This window comes from Pantherophis guttatus, chromosome 1, assembly GCF_059756535.1.
Source record: "Pantherophis guttatus breed Tessera chromosome 1, ASM5975653v1, whole genome shotgun sequence".
NCBI classification, from domain to species: Eukaryota; Metazoa; Chordata; class Lepidosauria; order Squamata; family Colubridae; genus Pantherophis; species Pantherophis guttatus.
This window is the reverse complement of record NC_142063.1, coordinates 325,825,236-325,851,661: the sequence shown is the minus strand read 5'-3', so window position 1 is coordinate 325,851,661 and position 26,426 is coordinate 325,825,236. Positions and strand designations below refer to the sequence as shown.

General features: G+C 39.9%; 3 protein-coding genes across 4 annotated transcripts in view; all 3 read right to left on the bottom strand.

Moving 5' to 3' along the window:
* The window catches only part of LOC117667558 (caspase-1-like), a 36,510-nt gene extending 23,339 nt beyond the window's left edge, over positions 1-13,171 (bottom strand). Inside the window, exon 1 of the mRNA XM_034421009.3 lies at positions 13,076-13,171. Within this exon, the coding sequence (XP_034276900.1) occupies positions 13,076-13,082 (7 nt within the window). The 5' untranslated portion in view covers positions 13,083-13,171. The remainder of the gene's footprint in view (positions 1-13,075) is intronic.
* Positions 136-4,625, bottom strand: CARD16 (caspase recruitment domain family member 16). Its single transcript, XM_034421014.3, has 3 exons — positions 4,286-4,625; positions 658-930; positions 136-332 (listed from the first exon to the last, which is right to left on the bottom strand). The coding sequence occupies exons 1-3, from the start codon at positions 4,290-4,292 to the stop codon at positions 328-330; spliced, it is 285 nt and encodes a 94-aa protein (XP_034276905.1). The 5' UTR covers positions 4,293-4,625; the 3' UTR covers positions 136-327.
* Positions 4,689-26,426, bottom strand: part of ABHD11 (abhydrolase domain containing 11) — a 23,944-nt gene continuing 2,206 nt past the window's right edge. The window contains exons 3-8 of one of the 2 annotated variants that reach the window (XR_004592066.3): positions 24,458-24,631; positions 23,095-23,265; positions 21,705-21,886; positions 20,208-21,177; positions 10,674-10,780; positions 4,689-4,880 (exon numbers count right to left, since the gene is read on the bottom strand). Coding sequence is in view for 1 of the 2 variants with exons in the window: in XM_034421012.3 (XP_034276903.1) it covers positions 21,033-21,177; positions 21,705-21,886; positions 23,095-23,265; positions 24,458-24,631 (672 nt within the window). In the remaining variant the exon portion in view is untranslated. Of the gene's footprint in view, positions 4,881-10,673; positions 10,781-18,379; positions 21,178-21,704; positions 21,887-23,094; positions 23,266-24,457; positions 24,632-26,426 lie in introns of those variants that run through there. The other variant, XM_034421012.3, reaches the window with a different exon arrangement.

Here is a 26,426-nt window from a genome sequence, read left to right as displayed (position 1 = left end):
ACCCAGCTTCTGGAGCCTCAAAAAAAGCTGCAAGAATGGGACATGCTTTCCTGTTCTTTACAGAGAAGGCCAAGCAAGAGCATTCTCCAAATTTTCATGGAACCTCAGATAGAGAGACAAAGACAAATGGAAAAATATTTGCAATTATGTGAGTTTTTATTTAGTTTATTACATTTATACGCTGCCCATCTCACTATCCCACACAACACTTTGTTAAGAATTGTTTCTCCTTTATCCGATGGAGAGGGTGTGACACACCAGCAGATTCAAGTTAGGGTTTTTCTGAATTTTTGACACGCCGAGTCCAAAAGGTTCGCCATCACTGTCTTAGTCTGAAAAAAAATTAAAGGAGAGTTTTTTATAAGATACGATGAAGCTAATTAAAAACTGGAAAGCACCCAAATTTCATGTACCTATATATCTTAGGATATAGAAACATTCTTAAGAATGTGCTCCTAAAAAACAGGGGAATATCATCTTATGGTAAAGTTTTCTTTCAAAATAACTTATTACACCAATATGGCCAAATCTAACCAGCCCAAACAGTTTGGGGCATAACAGAAAGCTTTTGCATGATTCTGGGCCACAGTAACTAAATTAAGGAGAAAGGCCAGTAATTTTGGCCCAAAGCTAGATAGAATGTAAGATCAGAAGTACCAGCAGGAAAGTTTTGGAGACCCAGTTGTTCAGCTAAGAAAGTATTTCGGGCCACAAGGATGTAAATAAAATGCTGGCTAGCATCAGGCCCCTTTTTTCTCACATTATCGATCAAAATTCTTGCTTGGTCCTGTGTCTTATCTTTTGCATTCACTTCTTCCACCTCTTCATCATCTATGATTCTCTTATGGAGCAGAACATCCAAGAGTTGGTTGATGATAGATTTGTTAACACGCTTTATAAACTCTGCACGCACTTCTTCCAACTTCTTGTCTATAAAAAAAACAAGTGCATTTTCTTAAATTTATCACTCTGACTTAAAGAATTACAACATTTTTTGAGAAAAATGGGCCCGTTTTTCGCATAAACGGAGCGCGCAGAGGGTTTGGTAGGCCTGCAGAGTGCTCCTGGGGGCTGGGGAGGGCAAAACCTTTTTCTTTCTTGCTTACCTCTTCGAAATCGTATACACCGGTGCGGTGTGTCTTATAGTCTGAAAAATATGGTAATTACTTTCCTTTGTGAGCTACAGATAAGCTAGCAAAAAGCATAAAAGGAAGTGTAAAGGCCCTTTAGAAGGATCATAGCTATAAGTAGTAAGGAAAAAAGCTGAACGCTCATTGTTTCAGCTCCCAGGAGTAATTAAGCAGACAAAAGTTTTAAAACTGCCTAAAATGGGGAATGCAGGAATGACAGACTTGCAAGGAATGGATGGTGGAGATACTTCTACCCTTCTCGGATGTCTATACCAGAATTTTTTAACAGCCAGCGGGGAAAAAAGACAAGTCTTGTTAAAATTTTGTAAGCATATCTAGCCATAATTAAAACTCCCAAAGAATTACTTGTGGCCTTCTAAATGCACCTTTGAAAAACCAGTTAGTTATACTTGCTCTTATGACTGAATTATGGGAGTCTGGAAAATTTGAAGAACAGTAGTATGCTCAGCTGTTTTTAAATGTCAGTAGTAACATAGAGTTATTGAGCTAATGCCAGCATGTTCAGTAAAGTGGACCCCAACAAAGGACATTCTTTTCAAATGAAGTCATCTTTGAGAACATCTGCACCACATTTAAACGACTCGAGTATTTTACCAGATGCTCCCTTGGAATTTCTCCCACCATTGTATAGCCCTCCAAATGGGGCAGCCCCAATTCAAATTCAAATTGACCCACAACAGGAGGTCCCTAGATTGGGGCAGGGACCCCCGGACCACCCAGTTGTGGCCTCAAGTGTTTTAGATTCTCCACCAAACAGTGGCTCTCAAGAATACCCACATCTTGCTCATTTCCTTGAAATGGATCGAGCCACCCCTTAACTGCCTTATCAGTTTCGAAGGTGAGGGAACTCAAGGCTTTTGCCTTTGTGGGAGCAAATTGTTGTGTCACCTGCAGGTGCCCCCCAAAGGATGTTACTATATACGCCTTTTTCCACCAGTATTTTATATAATTGGAAAAATAATATTCCAGCATATAGTGAAAAATCCTACAAAAATGGCTGAATTGTTTAGAAGTATTGTTCCTACTCATAATCCTACATGGAATGACTTACAAACTATGTTTAATGTTTTTCTGACTGAGGAGGAAAAATGGATGGCTGTGGAGAAAGGTAGTTTAGAGATACCAGAGAATGTTAGAGATGCTTTGTTTCCCTTCAAGAGCCTATGTGGGATCCAAGCATCCCAGCAGATTTGAGAACTAACAGAGTAGTTGCAGCTTTACTGATTGCTATTCCAAAGAAGAAAAATTTAGGGAAAATTTATGAAACTAGACAACTTCCTAATGAGACTCCCAAGTTCATTTCTAAGTCGTTTATGTGATAATATGAGGCTGTTGGAGGAAACATCCTTCTAGGTTCTGCTCCAAGTGGGGAAACAGACACTGGAAACATGGAGACTGCTTGGAAAGATGGTTTAATGGTGGACAGGATCACATGGCTTGAGTTCCTGAACAGAAAAGGGGAGATACAGTAAATCCTCGGGTTTTTATGCTCTCTCTGGCTCTGCATTTCTTGGGGCCCCGAAAGAGTATCCTGATTGGTTGTCAGACTCCCAGGGGGTGGGGGCCTTGCTGGCTGATGGTCACATGTGCTTCCCAGGTCACATGTGGTGAGTTTCTGCTGCTATTGTGTAGAGGGCTAATCCTATCTTTGACAATTCCTACTATGGCTCTGCCTGAAGGAGGCAGATCTTTGTTATGTAGAGTAGACTGGCCCAGGCCTTAATGGCCCATTGACAAAGGGTGGGGGGCAGGAAGGTGGGAGCTGCTTTGTCTGTAAAATATGCTTCTCATATTTCTGCCTTTTTCATATTTCCTAAAATATTTCACTCTTCCAGGAAAGGGGTGGGTGCTAACTTCCTACAAGGCAATATTCTGATTTGGATCCCGATGCCCCAGAGAATCAGAGGATGTTAAACATATTGTTCATGGGAAGGTATTAGAAGAAAGTTACAGAAGTTAGAGGGACCAGTGGCTCTTCTAGTCAGCCAGCTTGTGGAAAGTGCTTATAAAGTGTTTGTGAATAGGGATAAAGAGAAAGAGAAGCAGGAAAATGTACATGCAAGAAAGAATGGTATATTCTTGGCACAGGCTTTGCAAAGCAGTGGTAGGAATAGTAATTCTCCTGGAAGAGGGGCCCAAGGAAGGACAGGAAGAGAGGATTAGGAAGACAAAGATATAATGTATTTCCAGGACAAGGAAACAGAGCACCTCTTAAGAAAAATTAATACGCTCTTTGCAGGAAAATAGAACATTGGCAGGTTGCATGCCCATTAAATGCAAAACATAAATTTGTTCCATCTGGGGATAACCAGCATGCATCTACCAGTCAAAAACTTCTTATGATGGAAGAACAAGAATGAGGCAGCTATATAGATATATAGGACTGTGTTAATCCAAGGATTTAAAAATAGTCCAACTATTTTTGGGGAAGCTCTTGGGTCTAACTTACTTAGATGGACCCCCCTATCAGGAATGAATAGCAGTGTTGCAATATATGTATGGTTTATTACTGGGAGCTCCTTTTAAGGTAGAATCTGCATTCAATGCATTCCAAGGCACGAGCCTGAAAAAGCCATATTTGACCTTCAATATAGCCATAGGATAGAAAATTTTCCTACATTGCAATCTAATAGTTTTATAAAACCTTATCAACATTTTAAAAGAGAGAAAAGTAAGTCAAATCAAAATATAAAGTAATTATGTTTAAAACACAAAGTAAAATATAGAATAACTTATTAACTAACAAATTACAAAATCCATGTCATTTGCCCCTCAATTTACAATGGCAATAAAACCAATAACTATAAAACAGTCTCAAAACAATAAAACAAACCTCCTGCTCCTTAATCATCCCCTTGCAATGCCTAGCAACAAGCTTCTGTACTTTCTATCTATGCAATCCTGTCGCCAGCGCTTTGATAAAATCCTGGTCTTTTTTGCTATAAACTAGAAGGCAGCCAAAGCAACCAACATTGCAAGACCCAGATTGGGTGCAAAAAGGAAAAAAAATGCAGTGCAAGAGAGTGAAAAGAAAACAGTAACGCTGCCACTCCAGCTCTTTCAGGATTTCAGGTTTTAAGGGGGGGGGGGAAGGGAGGGAGCGGTGGAGGAGGAGAAGCACCCTATGATCTTACCTGCCATGAGACCTCAAGATTCAGCCGATACTTGGCAGCGATGATGGGGAACAAAAAAGCTCACGACCAACAGCAGTTCCAGCTTTGGCCAACTGTGAAAGTGGCTGAGTAAGAGCACACCGCACTCTCATGTGGCCTCTGCAGCCCCCCAAAAGTATAGGAAGTTCTCACGTGGTTTCCAGGGGCTTCAGACACCAGACAAAGAATGTGGTATGCTCTCACATGGCCTCTGGACCCTCTGGAAATCATGCAAAATGGCTCTGCTTTCACAGAGCCTCTGGCACCTCAAAAAAGACTGCAAGAATGGGACATGCTTTCCTGTTCTTTACAGAGAAGGCAAAGAGCATTCTCCAAAGTATTCAGGCCTCATGCAACCTCAGATAGGCAAAGACAAATCAGAAAATATTTGCAATTATGTGAGTTTTTATTTAGTTTATTACATTTATATGCTGCCCATCTCACTATCCCAAAGAACACTTTGTTAAGAATTGATTCTCCTTTGTCTGATGGGGAGGACATGACACACCAGCAGAGTCAAGTTAGGCTTTTTCTGAATTTTTGACACGCCGAGACCAAAAGGTTCGCCATCACTGTCCTAGTCCAAAAAAAAAAAAAAAAGGGAGAGTTTTTATAAGATATGATGAAGCTAATGTAAGGTCCCAAAATACACTTGAGTCACCAGGATGCCAAAGAGAGAGACTCAAGACGAGGCTTGCAAAAAAGCAGATTTATTTATGGCCAAAAACAAAATACTGGGTGGAACTATATCCAGAACATACAGATACAATTCATGTGAGGAGATAGCCACACCTTGGGAAAGGTATGGCGTCCTTTTATACCCTCAGAGACGTCAGCTTTGTACCCAATTCTGGCCTCCTAATTTAGGTTTGTGTATTCCTTGTTTATTTATTTATTTATTTATTTATTTATTTATTTATTTATCATATTTGTATACCGCCCTACTCCCGGAGGACTCAGGGCGGTGAACAGCCAAGATAAAAATACAAGAACAAACAAAAGTTAAAAACTATTAAAAATAAATTAAATAATTTGGGCTCAAAAAACCAATTTAAGACATCCAATTTATCTAAAAACATTTAAAACCCAATTTAAAAGGGAGAGTTAGGCCAGACCAGCCTGTTGGAATAGAAACGTTTTTAGGGCGCGGCAGAAGATGCGTAGGTCTTGGATCCTCCGTATCTCCGGGGGGAGCTCGTTCCAGATGGCAGGTGCCCCCACAGAGAAGGCTCTCCCCCTGGGGGCCACCAGTCGACATTGTTTGGCCGACGGCACCCTGAGGAGCCCCTCTCTATGGGAGCGAACTGGTCGGTGAGAGGCTACTGGTGGCAGAAGTAAGTACCCTGGTCCTGAGCCATGGAGCGCTCTAAAGGTGGTAACCAAAACCTTGAAGTGCACCCGGAAGATCACTGGAAGCCAGTGCAGCTCGCGCAGGAGGGGAGTCACATGGGAGCACCACATCGCTCCCGTTACCATCCGCGCGGCCGCATTCTGGACCAGTTGGAGCCTCCGGGTGCTCCTCAAGGGGAGCCCCATGTAGAGAGCATTGCAATAGTCCAGGCGTGAGGTGACAAGGGTGTGAGTGACCGTGCATAACGAGTCCCGATCCAGAAAGGGACGCAACTGGCGAATCAGGCGAACCTGATAAAAAGTCCTCCTGGCCACGGCCGCCATATGCTCTTCTAAAGACAGCCGTGAATCCAGGAGGACGCCCAAGTTGCGAACCCCATCTGTGGGGGCCAACGACTCGCCCCCAATAGTCAGTGATGGCGCCAACTGACTATATCGGGACGTCGGAAACCACAGCCACTCGGTCTTGGATGGGTTTGAGTCTGAGTCTGTTCCACCCCATCCAGATCCGTACGGCCTCCAGGCACCGGGACATCACCTCGAGGGCATCATTGGGGTGGTCTGGGGTGGAGATGTACAGCTGGGTGTCATCAGCGTACTGATGGCACTTCACCCCAAAACCACAGATGATCTCACCCAGCGGCTTCACATAAATGTTGAACAGAAGGGGCGAGAGGACCGATCCTTGCGGCACCCCACAAACAAGGTGCCTCAAGGTCGACCTCTGCCCCCCTGTCAACACAGATTGCGACCGGTCGGAGAGAAAGGAGGAGAACCACTGTAAAACAGTGCCCCCCACCCCCAACCCTTCCAACCGGTGCAGCATGATACCATGGTCGATGGTATCAAAAGCTGCTGAGAGGTCTAATAGGACCAGGACAGAGGAGCAACCCCTGTCCCGAGCCCTCCAGAGATCATCAACCAATGCGACCAATGCCGTTTCCGTGCTGTACCCGGGCCTGAAGCCCGACTGGAACGGATCTAGATAAGTCAATTCATCCAGGTACTGAGGCAGCTGTCGTGCAACCACACTCTCAACAACCTTCGCAACAAAGCGAAGGTTGGAGACAGGACGATAATTTGCTAACACAGCCGGGTCCAGGGAGGGCTTCTTGAGCAGGGGCCTCACCACCGCTTCTTTCAGGGCAGCGGGAAAGACACCCTCACTCAAAGAAGCATTTATAATCCCCTGGAGCCAGCCTCGTGTAACCTCCCGGGAGGCCAGCACCAGCCAGGAGGGACACGGGTCCAATAAACATGTGGCCGCACTCAGTCTGCTCAGTATCCTGTCCACGCTTTTGGAAGTCACAGGATCAAACTCTTCCCATATAATATTCTCAGGACCAGCCCCTGTCATCTCCCCTGGATTTACCCAGTCAGAGTCCAGCTGTTCCCGAATCTGAGCAATTTTGTCATACAGATATTGTACAAAATCCTCAGCTCTACCCTCCAAGGGGTCCTCCCGCGCCCCCTGGTGGAGCAGGGAGCGGGTCACCCTAAACAGGGCGGCTGGGCGATTATCTGATGACACAATAAGAGCAGAAAAGTAGTTACTCTTCTCTACTCTTATCGCCACTAGGTAATTCTTAATATGAGATCTTACCAGTGTCCGGTCGGATTCAGAACGACTAGCCCTCCAACTGCTCTCTAGGCGTCTTTTCCGGCGCTTCATCTCCCTCAGCTCCTTAGTGTACCAAGGAGCCAGGTGAGACCGGCGCCGGGTCAGAGGCCGCAAAGGCACGACTCGGTCCAAAGCCCCAGCAACCGCCCTATCCCAGGCAGCTACTAAGTCCTCAGCCGAGTCGTGTGCCACAACCTCAGGAAATGGCCCAAGCTCCATCTGGAACCTATCAGGATCCATCAGGCGCCTGGGGCGGAACCACCTGGTCGGTTCTGCCTCCCTGTGGCGGGGTGTGGCAGTTCGAAGGTCCAGGCGAAGGAGGGAGTGATCTGACCATGACAAGGGTTCAATCGGTATATCCCCTATCTCAAGATCACTCAACCATTGTCCAGAGACAAAAACCAGGTCCAGTGTGTGTCCCCCCATGTGAGTAGGGCCATAAATTAACTGGGTCAAGTCCATGGCCGTCATGGAAGCCATGAACTCCCGAGCCACCTCACCGACTGTTGCCCTGCAAGGGGGAATAGAAACTTCCCAATTAGTCATCCTTAAGCATTTCTTTGTTTACTCAATTGGCCACTTTGGCCCCCTGGCTCTGGAAAGCAGGAGTTTATCCAGATCAAACATAAATTAGGGCTGAGGTGTAAATTATCCAGTGGTGGGATTCAATTTTTTTAACAACTGGTTCTGTGGGCGTGGCTTAGTTGGGGATGTGGCTTGGTGGTCATGTGACTGGATGGGCGTGGCTAGCTGGTCATGTGACTGGGTGGGCGTGGCTATCTGCATAGGGACTACAGAGGGCTGAAAAAAGTCATTTCTGACTGGTCCTCGCACTTTTGACCGGTCCTCGCACTTATAATCATCCTCACATTTATGCCCGTTGCGGCATTCTTAACAACCGTGTCACTCATTTCACAACTGCTTCTCTTCATCATGGTGACAAGATAGGGCAAAAAGGTAAAATGTGAGGATAGTCATAAGTTCAAGGACTGGTCAAAAGTGCGAGGACCAGTCAAAAATAACTTTTTCAGCCCTCTGAGTAGTCCATATGCACAAAAGGATACAGCAATAGAGAGGGATGAAGGAAGGGAAGGGAAATTAGAGTAGGAGTGAGAGGAAGAGAGGGAAGAAGAGAGGAGGAGAAGGAGAAAGGAAGAGGGAGGAGAAGAAGAGGGGGAGGAAGAGAAAGTAAGAAGGAAAGAAAAGAGAGAGGTGGTAGGTTTGAGGAGAAAGATTGCTGTACAATAAAAAAGATGAAAGAGAAGAAACAAATATAAAGATATTAAGATAAAGAATGAATTGTCAAATTTTAAAGAATAAAAGAGAACAAATATGAATAAATAACAATAATTAAAAACACACATACAAACATACAATGTATTTTCTTTGAACAGAGTATTTGGCCGGTTCACAAATTTAAACAGTGTTTAGTCATTTCAATTAAATTTACAATTTCTATATTTCCTTTTTGCCATATTTATTCTTCATCTATTTTTGTAAAAAACCAATATTACCCTTCATCCTCATCTCTAATCTTAATCAAATTCAATTTTTCCCTTCTATTCTATATTATACCCCTTCCCATTGTCATCTATTTTTATATCCATCCTCACATTGGTTAATTATATAATATTACAGTTGTTTAATATAAATTCAACATTTTAATATAAATCAATTAGTTATATAACTACCTTTTTTGTATATTAATCAATATGAACATGAATATTCAAATTATTTCCATGCAATCCAATTTCTTACAAATCAATTAATTATATTTACCAATAATAATAAACCAAATAATTTCCCCCATATATTCCTCCAAACCACAACTTAACCATTTCTGCTTTCAACACAATACACAATTAATAGTATCTCAATTATTACAATTCCCTAGTTAAATAGAGCTTTTTTTCTTTTGTGTTTTAAAATCTTGAACTCTCTTCTTCTTCCCTAAATTTCCCATTGTTTGCACCTACCTTTTTTGGTGAGGAAAAAGAAAAGAAATCTGCCTGCCTAATTTTCCAACATTGCAGCAACAGCAAAGCCAACAACCTGCTTTACTTTCAGTTTCATTTTTCAGCATAGCTAGGGGAAAAAAAATCTGCTTCAGCAAGCAGCAGAGCCCTGAGCAAAACAGCTGAGAGCAAATCAGCTGAGAGTCGGGAGCCGATCTAATCAAGGGCTAATTAGCCTATGCTGAAGCTCCGCGGGCCAATAAAATTACAAAAAAACACCGAACCGTTTGTTAAATTGCTGGCTCGCCCGCCCCTCGCCCACCGCTATTTATTGGCAATAAATAGTGGTGCGGAGGGGCGGGGCAAGGGGCGGGGCGAGCCAGCAATTTAACAAACGGTTCGGCCGAACCCCCTAGAACTGGCAGAATCCCACCACTGAAATTATCCCTTGGAGATAAGTACCATGCTCTTAGATAGCACAAGGAAAAACACAGAGAAGATTGATATGGGTTCAGGTCAAATGGCAGGGACATATGTTTGACAAATACCAGATACATTACAGAGGCCTAATAACAGAATATGTTTGTTACAGGAGATACAAATATAAAGACATAATATGTGTGATACAAATACAAAGGCATATATGTATTACAGGAACCTAATGGTTACAGAATCTAGTATACCAATATATCATATTCTAGTATTATTTATTATATCCTTATTATTGTTTCCCTTTCACTAATTAAAAAATGGAAGACACCCAAATTCCATGTACCTATATCTCAATATAGAAACATTCTTAAGAATGTGCTCCTAAAAAACAGGGGAATATCATCTTATGGTAAAATTTCCTTTCAAAATGACTTATTATACCAATATGGCCAAATCTAACAAGCCCAAAGAGTTTGGGGCACAACACAAAGCTTTTGCATGATTCTGGGCCACATAACTAAATTAGGGAGGGAGGCCAGTAATTTTGGCCCAAAGCTAGATGATATGCTATAAGATCAGAGGTACCAGCAGGAAAGTTTTGGAGATCCAGTTGTTCAGCTAAGTAAGCATTTCGGGCCAGGAGGAAGTCAATAAAGAGGCAGCTAGCTTCAGCCCCCCCCCTTTTTTAAAAAAATTGATTTATATGCCGCCCTTCTCCGGAGACTCAGGGCGGCTTACAATAGCCTTCATCCTTTTGTATATTTATACAAGATCAGCTTATTGCCCCCACAACTGGGTCCTCAATTTACCTACCTTAGAAAGGATGGAAGGCTGAGTCAACCTTGAGCCTTGGCGAGATTCGAACCTGCAGTAATTGCAGGCAGCTGGTCTTAATAACCAGCTTAATAACAGGGTGCCTTAGACCACTGTACTACCAACTCTTTTTTCTCACACTATCAATCAAAATTCTTGCTTGTTCCTGCGTCTTATTGCTCTCATTCACTCTTTCCACCTCTTCATCATCCATGATTTCCTCACGGTGCAGATCATCCAAGAGTTGGCTGATGATAGGTTTGTTAACACGCTTTATAAACACGCGCACTTCTCCCAACCTCTGATCTGTAAGGAAAACAAATGCATTTTTCACATTTAGGATTGTTGAACAACTTCTGCACTCATGTGATTGCAGTTCAGACAATTGGCAACCTGCTTGTATTTACAATTGGTTGTAGCATCCTGCAGTCAAGTGATAGTAATTTGTTACCTTTCCCCCCCTCCCTAACTTCTAGCAAAAAAAATGCCCATTAGGATTCTGCAGAAAGAGAAAAAAGTGATGCTGGACTCTTTATCTAATCACAACCCCTTATATACATACACATGTACATGCACAGATATTGTTCCTACAACAGTTAAATGCCACCAGTAGCTGATTTGTGCCACATGCTAAACTTGTCTAATGTTAATCTGAGTTTGCTTTTTTAGTTTAGGATCTAAACGCTGTGCATTTTGGTTAATTTATGATTAGGACAGATGGTATGCTTGGCTGAAAAAAAAAGAAATCTTAAGAAGAATAAAAATATTAACCTTAATGTGAACGTGAGTAAATATTTATAGGAGCATTGCATGACAGTTGAGAATTTTTTCTCCTGGATAAACTTTTCTTTCTTCTTTCTTTCTTTTGATGAGTTGGCTTAAAGGAGGTTTGTACTTTCTCTAGGCGAAAATTGACTTCCAACTACTGCATCACAAATCATTGTGATGTTATTCAGGACATAGCATTCTGTTTGAATTTTGCTCTTAGATGTTTTCCTTTTGGGTCTCTCATTCTTGGCCCTCACTTCCTTGTCCTAAAATTCTTGGAAAGCTACATAAATAGCTATATCAAGGAACTCATACCAGGCCAGCAGTTGATTCAGCATTGATTTCCTTTGTTGCAGAAAAATTAGCTACAAAGTTTTGACTGATTAGTTATCAGTTAGGCACAGAAGGGTGACATCTGTAATATTTTAGTAATGAACCCAACTTCTGGGAGGGCCATCTTCTACCAGGAATGTGAATAAAGATAATCCTTGATTTACAACAGTTGGTTTAGTGACTGTTTGAAGTTAAACATCACCAAAAAAAGTGACTTATGACCACTTTTCACACTTATGACCATTGCAGCTTCTCCATGATCACATGATTTACATTCAGATCCTTGACAACTGGTTCATATCTATGATGGTTGCAGTGTCCCGGGCGGTGGTGAAATCCAAATTGTTTTACTATCAGTTCTGTGGGCGTGGCTTGGTGGGTGTGGCTTGGTGGGCGTGGCAGGGAAAGGATACCGCAAAATCCCCATTCCCTCCCCACTCTGGGACCAGCCAGAGGTGGTATTTGCCGGTTCTCCAAACTACTCAAAATTTCTGCTACTGGTTCTCTGAACTGCTCAAAATTTCCACTACCGGTTCTCCAGAACCTGTCAGAACCTGCTGGATTTCATCCCTGGTCCCAGGGTCATGTGATCATCTTTTGCTATCTTCTGACAAGCTAAGTCAATGTGGAAGTCAGATGCACTTAACAACCATGTTACTAATTTAACAACTGCAGAGATTTGCTTAACAAACGTGGCAAGAAAAGTTGTAAAATGGGACAAAACTCACTTAACAAACATCTTGCTTAGCAACCGAAATGTTGGGCTCAATTGTGATCATAAGTCGAGGACTACCTGTGCTTTGTTGCTTGTTGCCTACTGCTTGCTAATGATCAGTGTCCGTTTTCTGAAAGGGTATAAAAACTATGTTAATTTGTGTATGTATCTCAATTTGTGACTAGTCCAGAGAGAACCCTTCTTTGTGCTCCACTTGAATTGTACAAGTGAACCCAACTTAATGCCATGTAGGGAGAGAATTACTGGTGTATAATCTATATCTGAGGAAGCAATTGTGTTTGCCTACTCACACAATATTGATTGATTAAGTTGATTGGTCAGCCTAAGCAACTCTTGGAGCCTTACAACGGCAATAAAACCAGTAACTATAAAACAATCTCAAAACAATAAAAAAAATACTCCTGCTCCTTAATCACCCACTTGTGATGCCTCGCAACCAGCTCGAGTTGCTCTCCTCTGGTACTTTCTATCTATATATGATCCTGCTAGAGTCTTGATTTAAAATCCTGATCTTTGTATATAGGAAGGCAGCCAAAGCAACCCGCTTTAGGAATAAAGTTCATGTTTGCACGTTGCAAGATCCAGAGTGGCTGTAAAAAGGAAGAGCCCTCCTTGCATAGTACATATAAAAAATGCAGTGTAAGAGAGCGAAAAGGAAACAGTAAACCTGCCACTCCCCCCCCTTTCAGGATTTAAGGTTTTAAAAAGAAAAAGGTCTGTGTGTGTGGGGGGGGGGGTGAGTAGAGAAGTATCTATGATCTTACCTGCCATGCTCCCTCAGCTGATACTGGGCAGCGATGACAGGGAAGGAAAAAGCTCAAGACACAGCAGCAGTTCCAGCTTCACCAAATAAGAGGGGAGGGACTTTGCAAAAATGTATTTCCGCCAAATACAGGCAGAGGGCGCGATCGCCTCTTTCAAGATATATGCAGCCACCTCGACAGGCAAACTATCTTTTGCCCTTCACAATTCTGGATTGCTTTGAATGTTTATGTGCCATCAAAATGTTTTCCCACTCTTAATGAACACATCGATAAGATTTTCTCCAAGCTGAACATTTATTAAAAATGGTCCAGTCTCCTGTTTTCTGTGTTTGAAATGTTCAGCTCAGTGCATTCCTTATTTGGTAGCTTTTGTTCTGCCAAGCTGCAGGAAAGGAAAGCTGAGGCATTCCCAGGCACTGCTGAAAAATCTGGCTTGGTTCCCAGCGCTTTTCCGATTTCTATGTCAGCAGACATCAGAAGAATCCCTTCCTCCCGGCCAGAACTGGATGTTTGTGGTCTCCTTCCCTTGTTTCACCCCCTCCTTTTATGCTCTTCTTTTTTTAGGTTGCAAACCAATCAGGTAGATTTAAAAATCTCCAAACAAAAGAACAGAACTGAAGAAGCTCCTTGGATGAGAGACAAAACGTCTTCAAGGAAAAACAAAGAAAGTCCAATTGCCTTTTGAAAAAGCACCTTTGGGGCAACCATGAGCTGGATGACTGAGAATCTCCACAGACATTCAAACAAAAGAATACTCTCTCAAAGTGGTGAACAAATCTTTTTTTAAAAAAAAAAATACAATGAATAAAACTACATATCGCAGAGAAAACAGCTAGGATATTAACAGTTGTTTATTTAATTGGTTGCTCAACAAATCTGTACTCTGTTACACAATGATAAAAGGTTTGTTCCAGTAGGGCCAGATGGCCTTTCGGAACATTTTATTCCACAACTGCTACATCAAAATGAAAAATATTCTTTCCTGGATCCCTCCTCCTCCTCCTTCTCTTCACTTGGGTAACATAGAGTTCTGATCCCAAACTCTTTAGGCTTTTTAAAATACTTAAAAATACAATGACTTTTAAAATATTTGAGTTACATTCAGAGCAGGGTAGCAATCAGGAAAAATTCTATTTCTAGTATTTTGATATGTCCTGTGGGACTGAACTCATCAAGTACTTCTTCAAAGAGAGTGATACTGCCTAAATAAGATGTTTATTTGTTCACCCTCTTCCCTCAAATGGAATAGGACTTTGCTTTCTTCTTGCTGAGGTCTAAAGAGATGCAAAGAATTGTGGGATTCACTTCACCAGGCAGAGGTTTTGCACCATGCCAGATTGGTGTAGGTAGTGTTGAAGGTGCTGGACTAGAAACCAGGAGATTGTGGGTCCTAAACTTCCCTTAGGCATTGAAAGCAACTGGGTGACTTTGGGTTGGTCACACTCGTCAGCCCAAGCCACCTCACAGGGTTCTTGGGGAAAATAGGTGGCAGGTATACTGTATAGGTAATCCTTGATTTATGACCATAATTGAACCCATAACTTCAGTTGTAAGTCATGGCTGCACCCAATTTTATGATCTTTTTTGAGGCAGCCATTAAGTGAATGTGGGAGTCATTAAGCAAACCCATTCTTCATTATAGTTTTTTGTTGGAAACTTGATGTAATGCAGGCTTGTGGGGAAAACATAAATTGCAGTCATGCAACCATGGAACGCTGCCAATAGTTGTAAATGCAGGCCAGCTGCCAAGTGCCCAAAATATGGTCATGTGACTGCAGGGGGCATGTCAGAATTTCAAAACCAGTTTCCATTTTTAGGGTCTCTTGTAAGTTTGAATGGTCACTAATCTAAGGCCATAAATTGAGGAGTACTTGTATTATCTACATTTGCCACGTTGAATTATATATAAAAAAGGCAGGAAAAAAATCTAGCGATAATAACATTAGTAATAATTCTGCAAAATGGATGAAACCATTTAAAGGCAGTCTTGCTGGTTGCCAAGACTGAGAAGGGAAACATTTTTTAACCTTACATTGGTTAAAATTCTACTAAAAAGGTTAGGCAATTTGCAAATTGCTGGAAAAGACTATAGAAGATGGGTACAATTGAGGACAGGAGACATCAGGAATTGTGTTGTAACAGAATACCAATTCATAAATATCACAAATACTGTCACATTATCAAATATTGTCAGTATCACAATTACTGAGTATGCAAAATGCTCAAAACCTCCTTGCCATGGATTCCTTTTAAAAGTGGTATTCAATTATAACAAGCAGAAAAATAGGCCTTAAGTAAATAACTCATATTTAAAAGCCTGCTAAATAATAAGCATAAGCATAATAGAAAAACACTGCCAAATTCTTTCTTTAAAATGACAGAGGAAATAAATTTGAAAGATATATGGAGAGTTAGAAATGGGAAGAATAGACAATACACTTTCTACTCAAACAGGCACTCATCTTGATCCAGGTTAAATATGATATGGACAACAATGGACTTGATTCCGAAAACTGAACAGGTGGAAATAGACATTAATTTATGGGCTGACCATAATCCAGTGATAGTAGCTTGGAAAGGTCAAAAAAGGAAAGCTAGATGGACTTTGAATAATACAATTTTAAAAGAAAAAGAATTTGTACAGAAAATGCAAAGAGAGCTGGAGTTTTTCTTTAAGGAGAATAAAAAGAAAGATACATTGATACAAAACCGTTGGGATACAATGAAGGCCTACGCTAGAGGTATAATAATAGATTATATAAAGAAAAGGAATGTGAAAAAAAGACAAACTTTTACAATATTAAAGAATGAATATAAGAGATTTGAAAAGAAACTCCAGAAAGATCCACATAAGAAAGATGTAAAAATAAAAATGGATATGCTAAAACATAAAATGGGTTTCCTGGAGAAAGAAGAGCTAGCCCAAAAAATAAGAAGTGCTAAACAGAATTATTTTGAAAATGCAAATAAACCAGGAAGGTGGCTAGCATATAAATTGAAAAAAGAAAGGGAATAAAAAAAAATGCAACTGATTGACGACCAAGGACAAAGTAAATTTGGAAACAAAGAGATGGGAAAAATAATACAAGAATATTATAGGCAACTTTATAAAAGAGAGCAGGTTGAAGAGGGGAAAGTTAAAAAATACCTACAGAACGCAAAACTACCTTTGATCCCCAAGGACACTGAAGAAATGCTAAATGGGCATATAACAATGATGGAACTAACAGAAGCAATTAAGAAACAAAAAAATGGAAAGACACCAGGACCAGATGGTTTGCCTGTTGAATATTATAAGACATTACAAGAATCCTTATGCCTCCCACTTTTGGACGTTATGAATGAAGTAATGATAAATAAAACAATACCCCAATCATGGATTGAGGCTTATATCACACTGATTCATAAAGAAGACACAGACCCACAGCAAGTTAAAAACTATAGGCCTATATCCCTGCTAAATTCGGACTATAAAATCTTTGCTTCAATACTGGCAGAAAGACTTAAAAGATACTTGAATAACTTTATACATCCAGATCAAAATGGATTTCTTCCAAAAAGACAAATTAGAGACAATATAAGAATAATTTTGAATACACTAGAATATTATGAAGTGCACCCTGAAAAACAAATGGCCTTGGTATTTTTAGACGCACAAAAAGCATTTGACAATGTGAATTGGCAATTTATGATGTTACAAATGGAAGAGATGGGCTTTGGAAAGAAATTTATTCAGGGAATTGAAGTTATATATACGAAGCAGACGGCAAAGGTAATGATTAATGGAGAATTGACTGATGCTATTGAAATAGAAAAAGGTACTCGACAAAGATGTCCCTTATCCCCATTGCTATTTATATTGACGTTGGAAGTGCTGAATAGAAATGTTAGAGAAGAAAAAGAGATAAAAGGAATGAAAATTAGAAAGGAAGAATATAAATTACAAGCTTTTGCTGATGACCTGGTTTTTATTATTGAAGAACCATTAACATCAATAAATAAATTGATAGAAAAAATAGGTGAATTTGGGGAGGTTGCTGGTTTGAAAATTAATAAAGAGAAGACGAAGATAATGACCAAAAATATGTTTAAAAAAAAAAGAACTGAGGGCGATCTCTAAGATGCAGGTCACAAATAAGGTAAAATACTTGGGGATTCAGTTAACAGCAAGATGTAGTTCTCTTAAAGAAAATAATTATAATAAGCTCAAGCAACAGATAGGACAGGATCTGGTGAAATCGGGAAACTTGCAGCTATCTTTGATTGGTAGAATTGCAACTATTAAGATGAATATTTTACTAGAATCTTGTATCTTTTTCAGACGATTCCTGTAAAGCTGGGTAAGGAATTTTTTGCAGACTTAAATAAAATGGTTTTGAAATGTTTGGCAGGGAAAGAAGGCAAGGATAAAAGTCAAACTGTTATAAGATGCTAAAATGAAGGGTGGTTTTGGATTACCGAATTTTGAATTATACTATCAAGCTGTTTGTTTAATGTGGATTAAAGAATGGGTAACATTGAAAAACACTAGATTATTAAATTTGGAGGGACATGATTTGCTGATGGGATGGCATGCTTTCTTATGGTATAAAGGAACTAAAATTCAGGGGTATTTTAGAAGACATCAGTTACATGAAGCTTTATTTTTGACATGGGAGAAGATTAAAAAATATCATTACTTGAAGATTCCAGTCTGGGTATCTACAATTAAAGCCTTTTCTTATCCAGTGGTATTTAGAGGGGAGCAAATTGTTAGATATAATGAACTATTGGATGAAAAGGGTGAACTTAAATTGAAACAAAACTTAGATCAGGGAATTAAAATAGATTGGTTTTTATACATGCAAATACTTTCTGGATATCGAGAAGATTTTAAACAAGAAGGTATTTATAGTATTTCGACTGGTTTAGACAAGATATTAATGGGTTCAGATGACCATGTAATTAAAAAGTTATATGGATATTTATTTGAAGTAAAATTAGAAGAACAAGTCAAAGAATCAATGATAGGATGGGGGGAAAAATTTGGTTATAGTATTGATTTATAGAAATGGCAAAAATTGTGGTTACATAATTACAAAATGACAATGTCAAGAGCATATAAAGAGAATTTATATAAGATATTTTACAGATGGCATTTACCCCCGACGAGAATAGCCAAGATGTTTAAGAATAAATCGGAGAAATGTTGGAAGTGTCATCAAACTCCAGGATCGTACTACCATATGTGGTGGACAGGCGTGGAAGCAAGGAGATTTTGAACTAAAATACATACGTGGTTAGAAAAAATGACAAAGAGACATATTGACTTTAAACCAGAAATATTTTTATTAGGAATTTTACCAGAGACATTTAATAAAGAATTACAATACTTAACTGTGTACATTTTAACAGCAGCCAGAATTGTATTTGCCAAAAACTGGAAAGGAGAGAAGATAATTACTGATGAAGAAATTATGAAAATGTTGGATTGTCCTAAAATGAGTAGATTGACATTTGAAATAAGAGAACATGAAGATAAACAATATTATTTGATATGGGAGATATTTTATCAATGGTTTGACAAAAAAGTATGGAGACGAGATAGCATATATGAAATGCTTAAATATTTATCTTCAGTTTAAGTAAAGAATAATTGTTATATGATGAGATCTGGAAAATTGTAAGCACGAAATGATTTTAACCGATTGAGACGCTGTCTATAATTGTTTGTAAGGATGATATTTTTATGTTGTTTTTATTTATTTATTTTTTATTTTAATCTAAAATAAAACTTTTTTCAAAAAAAAAAAAAAAGAATTTCAAAACCAGTTTCCATTTTTAGGGTCTCTTGTAAGTTTGAATGGTCACTAATCTAAGGCCATAAATTGAGGAGTACCTGTATTATCTACATTTGCCACGTTGAATTATATATAAAAAAGGCAGGAAAAAGATCTAGTGATAATAACATTAGTAATAATTCTGCAAAATGCATGAAGCCATTTAAAGGCAGTCTTGCTGGTTGCCAAGACTGAGAAGAGAAACATTTTTTAACCTTACATTGGTTAAAATTCTACTAAAAAAGTTGGGCAATTTGCAAATTGCTGGAAAAGACTATAGAAGATGGGTACAATTGAGGACAGGAGACATCAGGAATTGTGTTGTAACAGAATACCAATTCATAAATATCACAAATACTGTCACATTATCAAGTATTGTCAGTATCACAATTACTGAGTATGCAAAATGCTCAAAACCTCCTTGCCATGGATTCCTTTTAAATGTGGTATTCAATTACAACAAGCACAAAAATAGGCCTTAAGTAAATAACTCATATTTAAAAGCCTGCTAAATAATCCAAACAATAGCAAAAAATATATAGCTGAAACTTATCCGTTTTCTTTCTTTTATCTTCAAGGACCAGGAGCAACCTAAAGAGTTGATTATGACTGGGTTGTTATTACCTTGGATCAATCACTTTTAAAGAAGTACAAGACAACCTCTGATCCCACTGGGTCATCCTTTCATCAGAGATGTTGCCATTGCAAATTCATTACGTCTTCAACAATGACAAAGCTTCTAATATTCTGTCTTCCCTGGAAAGGTTGGGATACTTTCAGAGATGTATCTGCCTTGTGAATAGTCCACATTGAACTCTATACCATGGTCAAACATCAGCATAGGAAATGTTTTATGACATATTGTATTACAGGTAGTCCTCGACGTACATCCACAATTGAGCCCAAAATTTCTGTTGCTAAGCGAGACAGTTGAGCTTTGCCCCATTTTGCAGCCTTTCTGGCCAGAATTGTTAAATGAACCACTGCAGTTGTTAAGTTAGTAACACGCTTGTAAAGTAAATCTGACTTCCCCATTGGCTTTACTTGTCAGAAGGTTGCAAAAGGTAATCACATGACCCCGAGACACTGCAATTGATGTAAATATGAATCAGTTGCCAAGTGTCTGAATTTTGATTGTGTGACCATGGGAATGCTGCAACGGTTGTAAGTGTGAAAAACAGTTATATAAGTCACTTTTTTCAGTGGTATTGTAACTTTGAACCATCACTAAATGGTTGTAAGTAAAGGACTACCTGTATGTTCTGAACTGATTTATGATAATGTTATATTATAAATTGTTTTATAAAATTTACCACGTTTCAATTCCATGGATGTCACAGATCCTGGATTTTGGATTAAGTCTGCAAGTTAGCCCATTTCGGTTTCTTGGTTCAAAAACAGCTGCTATATGATGCATTGTTTTGCCCAGTTAAAAGCTACAGGAACGAAAGTTTTATTACTATATAGATTGTCTAAGGAAGCATGTGTCCTTGATTATATGTCTAGTGTTATCAAGAATTATGGATTGGGGGCTAGCTGAATAATTAAGAAACACTGGAGGGTGAAATCTATTTCTCATCTGGAGCAATGAATTTGTCAGCGTGGTGTTCGCCTTTTTTTAAAAGGGTCATTAAATAAATAAATAAACATATATACATACATAGACTAGAGTTACCTGTTAACCACAAGTAGATTATCTTATTTATCACATGCTATCTAGTTGAATAAATGGGTAAGATTCTGAGTGTCTCAATATCTATGTGCTCATTTAGGTCAGAAGTGGGAAACCTGAGGGCATATTCCATTAAGTGTACCTACTTGGAGTCTGCATTGAATGACTGGCAGAACTGGAACAAACGGTTAATTGAGCCAGAGCCAAAATTGAATAAGACTCCTCAGTTTTGTTTTCTGACGCTCCTTTTTTCTAACATCTCTCTTTTCTCTCATTCTCCAACTCCCACTTCTAACTCTTTCAAGCAGCAGATCACCAGGGAAAGGACTGACAATTTGACTGAAACTTTGAATGGATCACTTGCACAGAGCTTTTGAAATGAGACCATCAGCAATATACAACACTAAGTCCAAGGAGAAAACTTCCAATCTTGATAGGATAGTTTGTGTGGATCTGTTCAGAAATCCTAGAGTGGATGGAGTGCAATGAAGTCGCAAATGGTAGTGATGAATTCTTGGGGTTGATCTGCATGAACCCAGTGCCCTGCATCAGGAATATGCTGGATTTCAGCATCAGGAAAGAGCCGTTTGATCTCAGGGTAGTTATTGGAACTGCAGAAAAGTAGATACAGAAATGGGAAGAAAATAGGAAAAATTGCAAGAAGAACTTTGTGGAGTATATAAATTATATCAATCAATATAATAATAAAACAACTTGTTTGTACTACTGGTGTGTAAAATAAAGATAACTAGTTGTTTGTGAAGGAGTGAAATTAAAAGGAAGTAAAAAAAAAAAAACTCAGTGAAAAAGGACCTGATGATTTCAACTGACCCTGAAAAGCAAGGTGAAATGGTAGACCATTCTGGAAACCAAAGTTAAACAGCAAGACTATTGTAGAAACATCCACCAGATCTAAACTTCCAAATACATTTGATTTAGCTGTGCAAAATACAATTCAGATTAAATGATGCCTATGTTCAAAAACATCATCTGCAGACACTCAGCAAGACAAATTTACCGTTTGGGAGATGTAGATTACAGTCTACTGTTTACTGGAAAGTGTTTGATATGCAACGTAAAAAGACTTCAGGCTGCAACCCTGCAGATATTATTTTAAATGATGCTCCAAGTCTCTTACCTAATATAGCCAGATTTGGAACCCCCAAGAAAGAGAGTAGGCCCTAGATAAGATGTCTGGAAGACAGGAAAACTCATGAGGTCATTCAGATGCTGTGAAATGGCCTCTAGATTCACACGCCATACAAATTGGTCCTCCGCATTCATTAGGTTGGTAAGTAGAAAATAGAGGATGGTTGGCTCCTACACACACAAAAAGGTAAAAGTACTGGGATGATGACTTAAATGTGAAACATAATCCTTGCACATGTAATTGTGTGTGAGTACATCCACATAAAGCTGAATTTGGTAAACTGATTTACATTTTGTCCCTTTAGTATTTATTTTATTTTATTTTAAATTTATATACCGCCCTTCTCCCTGAGGACTCAGGGCGGTGTACAGCCAGAATTAAAAAACATGGAATACAAATATTAAAAACAATTAATATATATATAAATTTGGCCCAAAATTAAAAATACAAACCAATTAAAACATTTAAAATTTCTTCTTAAGCCAGCCCGGCTTGCTGGAAAAAGTGGGTTTTAAGGGCACGGCGGAAGGCGCTAAGGTCTTGGATTCTCCTTATCTCTGGGGGCAACTGATTCCAGAGGGTAGGTGCACCCACAGAGAAGGCCCTCCCCCTGGGGGTCACCAGCCTGCACTGATTGGCTGATGGCACCCTGAGGAGGCCCTCTCTGTGGGAGCGCACAGGACGATGGGAGGTCGTTGGTAGCAGCAGGCGGTCTCGAAGATAGCTAGGCCCGATGCCATGGAGCACTTTAAAGGTGATAACCAGCACCTTGAAGCGCACCCGGAAGACCACTGGGAGCCAGTGCAGCTCGCGCAGGAGCGGTGTTACATGGGAGCGCCATGCTGCTCCCATCACTACCCGCGCTGCTGCATTCTGGACCAGCTGGAGCCTCCGGGTGCTCTTCAAGGGGAGCCCCATGTAGAAAGCGTTGCAGTAGTCAAGGCGAGAGGTGACGAGGGCATGAGTGACTGTGCACAGGGAATCCCGATCAAGAAAGGGCCGCAACTGGTGAATCAGGCGAACCTGACAAAAGGTCCCCCTGGTTACAGCTGTCAGATGTTCCTCCAAGGACAGCTGCCTATCCAGGAGGACTCCCAGATTGCGAGCCCCCTCTGTGGGGGCCAAAGACTCTCCCCCAATAGTCAGTGATGGAGTCAACTGACTATATCGGGATGCCGGGAGCCACAGCCACTCAGTCTTGGAAGGGTTGAGCTTGAGCCTGTTCCTCCCCATGAGTATGATCAGACTGCAATACATGCCCAGCTCTGAAGAATGATATATTCTGTTTTTAAAAAATGCCACACACGCCTCACTTAGAGAGGTGAAGTAGTTTGGATCTGAAATATGTAATGTGTGCTCTTTGACAAAAACGCTTTACCTGAATAGTAGGGCGCAGTTGTTCTTCGGCCATACGGCGTGCAGTGGAACGAGGAATACCTTTAGGGATATCCACTGCTTTCATGGCAGCGATGAACTTCTGAAAGCCACTGACATCTTTTGTTTGGCTAGGACTGATGTCAACACACACTAAGCGCTCTACCACTTCCGGCTGCAAAGGAACAAATTTTTTTGGGGGGGAGGGGGAGATCATAGGAATCATTGGCTGAAAGAGCTATCACACCAGTCCCTAGCCTAGACTCTAATAAGAATTCTAAGCCAGGGGCAGATTCAGTGTATCAGACAAGAATTTTTATTCTGTTTCAGTTTCCATCACAGACATTGTAAGAAGACGACAATTGTGTTTCAGAAAAAAAGAGATTTAAAACTTTACGTTTGACTATAATCTATGTCCCCTATCCCCTCTTCCAGAGGAGAATGGGTCAACTGTGACTAACAGTTGCTGCACCTATTCTGCACTGTGTTCTTCAAACTGAGTATAGGGACTAAAAGAGTAAATGTGAAATTATACTTAAAAATTGTAAAATTGGCTACAAGTCTGTTGAGTTCACAATTGTTTCAAATTTTATATTACTGTTAACTTTACCATCCCAGAAAATTACATGTTGGCTGTCCTTGTTAATTTGAAATACAGTATGTACGTTTTGAGATACTTCAGTTCTTGTCTGTTTGTGTGTTCTGAACTTGTACAACTGTTTAAACCTGGGATTTTGTAGCTAATTTAAAAAAAAAGAATAGAGGAAATGTTTTTAAAGCACACCCACACACACACAAACACCCTGAATTGTAAAACCATAAATTATGCAAAATGAGATCATTTGATATCATTTGTCTCCAAACTGCCCCCCCAGGTTTTCCAATGGTTTCCAATGTCCCTTTCATTTTCCCTTTCTTCTCACCTTTCTCAGTATTATAGACTTGTCTAGAGAGCTAGGTCTTCAAATAGTGTTCCAAATATGATAATTTGAGCCTGCAGATTTGTGCTTTAAGTGGCAACTCCGGATCAATTTGTTCTATCATTGATTTGTTTTTATATTAGCTATCCATAGAAATTACAAATTGTTCTATTGTTGTTCACAATATTGTATTATAGGATTCCCTGACGCATCCATCCATCATCTGTTTATGATATCTATTATGTACAAATCTTTTAATTGCAATGGATGCAAACTTCCATGTTCCCCCTTCATCCCTATAAACAAATTTCTGGTAATAAAATATTTCTACGTCCTAAGCACCTACTTTTCCTCCTCTCTCAATAATCAACTCCCCTTTTGTCTAAAAGGCCTATTACTCCAATATCAACAGTAAAATACCAGAAGAAACTAGTCAGAGGTGCTTACCCATTGTAGCGCGAATACCATAGCTGTCTTGCCGCCCATGCTATGGCCAATTAAGACACACCTACTGAGATGCAGTTGGTTCAGAAAGAGATGGATGTCAGCACTCATTGCTTCGTAGGTCATGACGGGGCTGTGGGAGCTATCCCCATGGTTGCGGGCATCTACTGTTAGCACCTATCTGGGCAAGAGAAGAAGGAAGCCAGCAGGTTGGCAAAGATAAGGCCTTACTTACTTAAGAATCTCCAGAACTATATTTCAAACATAATTTCAATGAAATTATGATGATCCACCAAGGAACAGTCTAGCTGTTGAATTTTCCAGTAACCTTCTGGAGATTCTTCCAAGGTAGCCTCATTTAGTGCACAGTTGTGCAGTCTAGTAGTTTAAACATAATGTCACAATTGCACAAATGATTATTACCAGGTCTGACCACCTCAGAAATTGTTGCAATACATACATTTGAGGAAGTTGCAGAAAAGCTTAATTACTATTTCCATCCCATAGAGATTCAGGAACAGCTCTGGGTCAAAGAAGTTCTTCAAAGCTGCAAACCAGGCCTTGTAGGGGGAATTTAGCTCCTTTTAATAGGTTGATTCTCCTAGTTTGCTTTTGTTTCTCTTGCATAGTTTTTATATATTTATATTAAATACTTAATATAACTACCTGGGGCTGCCCTTGAAGACCACTCGGAAGCTTTAGCTGGTGCAGAATGCGGCTGTGCGGGTTGTAATGGGAGGATCACGATACTCCCATGTTACACCTCTCCTGCGCGACTTGCATTGGTTGCCGGTTGCCCTCCGGGTGAGATTCAAGGTGCTGGTGTTAACCTATAAAGCCCTTCATGGCTTAGGCCCAGGATATCTGTCGGACCACCTGCAACCAGCATCGACTTCCCATCGCCCGGTGTGTTCCCACAGAGAGGGCCTACTCAGAGTGCTGTTGGCTAGACAATGTCGGCTGGCGACCCCCAGGGGTAGAGCCTTCTCTGTGGCTGCGCCCACCACCCTTTGGAATCAACTTCCTGTGGGTCTTCGGCTGGCCCCCGACCTTCGTACCTTCCACCGTGAGCTTAAGACCCAACAGTTTAAACGCCCTAGCCAGGACTGATGGGGTCTACTGTTTTAAATTGGTTTTTAGTCTGTTTTAATCTGTATTTATTGGGATTGTTTCATTGATGTGAGCCGCCCTGAGTCCTTTGGAGAGAGGGCGGCATATAAATCCAATAAATAATAATAAATAATAATAACTATAATCTATAATTAATACATTTATATTAAAACTATGCAAGAGAGAGAGACAAAAACCAACTAAGATTTAAAAGAAGCGATTAATTTAGAGCTTTGGGCTTTAATTCCAGCCCAATCTGGACTCATTATGAATCATGGGAAAAGATATATCTTAGCTAAGCTTGCAGACTTCCAAAAAAAAAAGCATTGCATAAGATTTGTATTAAGGTCACCAAGTTATAAAAATCAGCAGAATAACCTGCAGATTCAGTGTTGTAAAAAGCAGAACAAATTATTTGAGAATTTTTAAAAAGTTGCATTTCTTCTGTTTTATTCATTTTTATTTATTTATTAAATATATATGCTACCCATCTTGTTATCCAGAACGATTCATTTTGATGCATTATGCACTATTGTAATCTTTCCAATATTATCTAGAAAGCTCATATTTTTGTACTTATTGTCTCAGAGCATGAAATCTAATGAGAGAAATCTAGAGGACTCTTAGTTCAGATCAGTTCAATTTTACTTTCTCATTTAGCTAATGTCTACACCTGCTTTGTGGTTCAACACCTTGTTTTTGATTAATGTTCTCCTTCTCTTATATACATGTACTTCGCTTGTTCTTGTTTGCAACACTATCTTAATCCCGTCTGAATGTTTTGAGGTTGTTTATGAGACAGTAGACAAGATGAAGCTGCAGCAAGAGACATTAGAAAGAACAAAGACTCTCCGTTGTATTG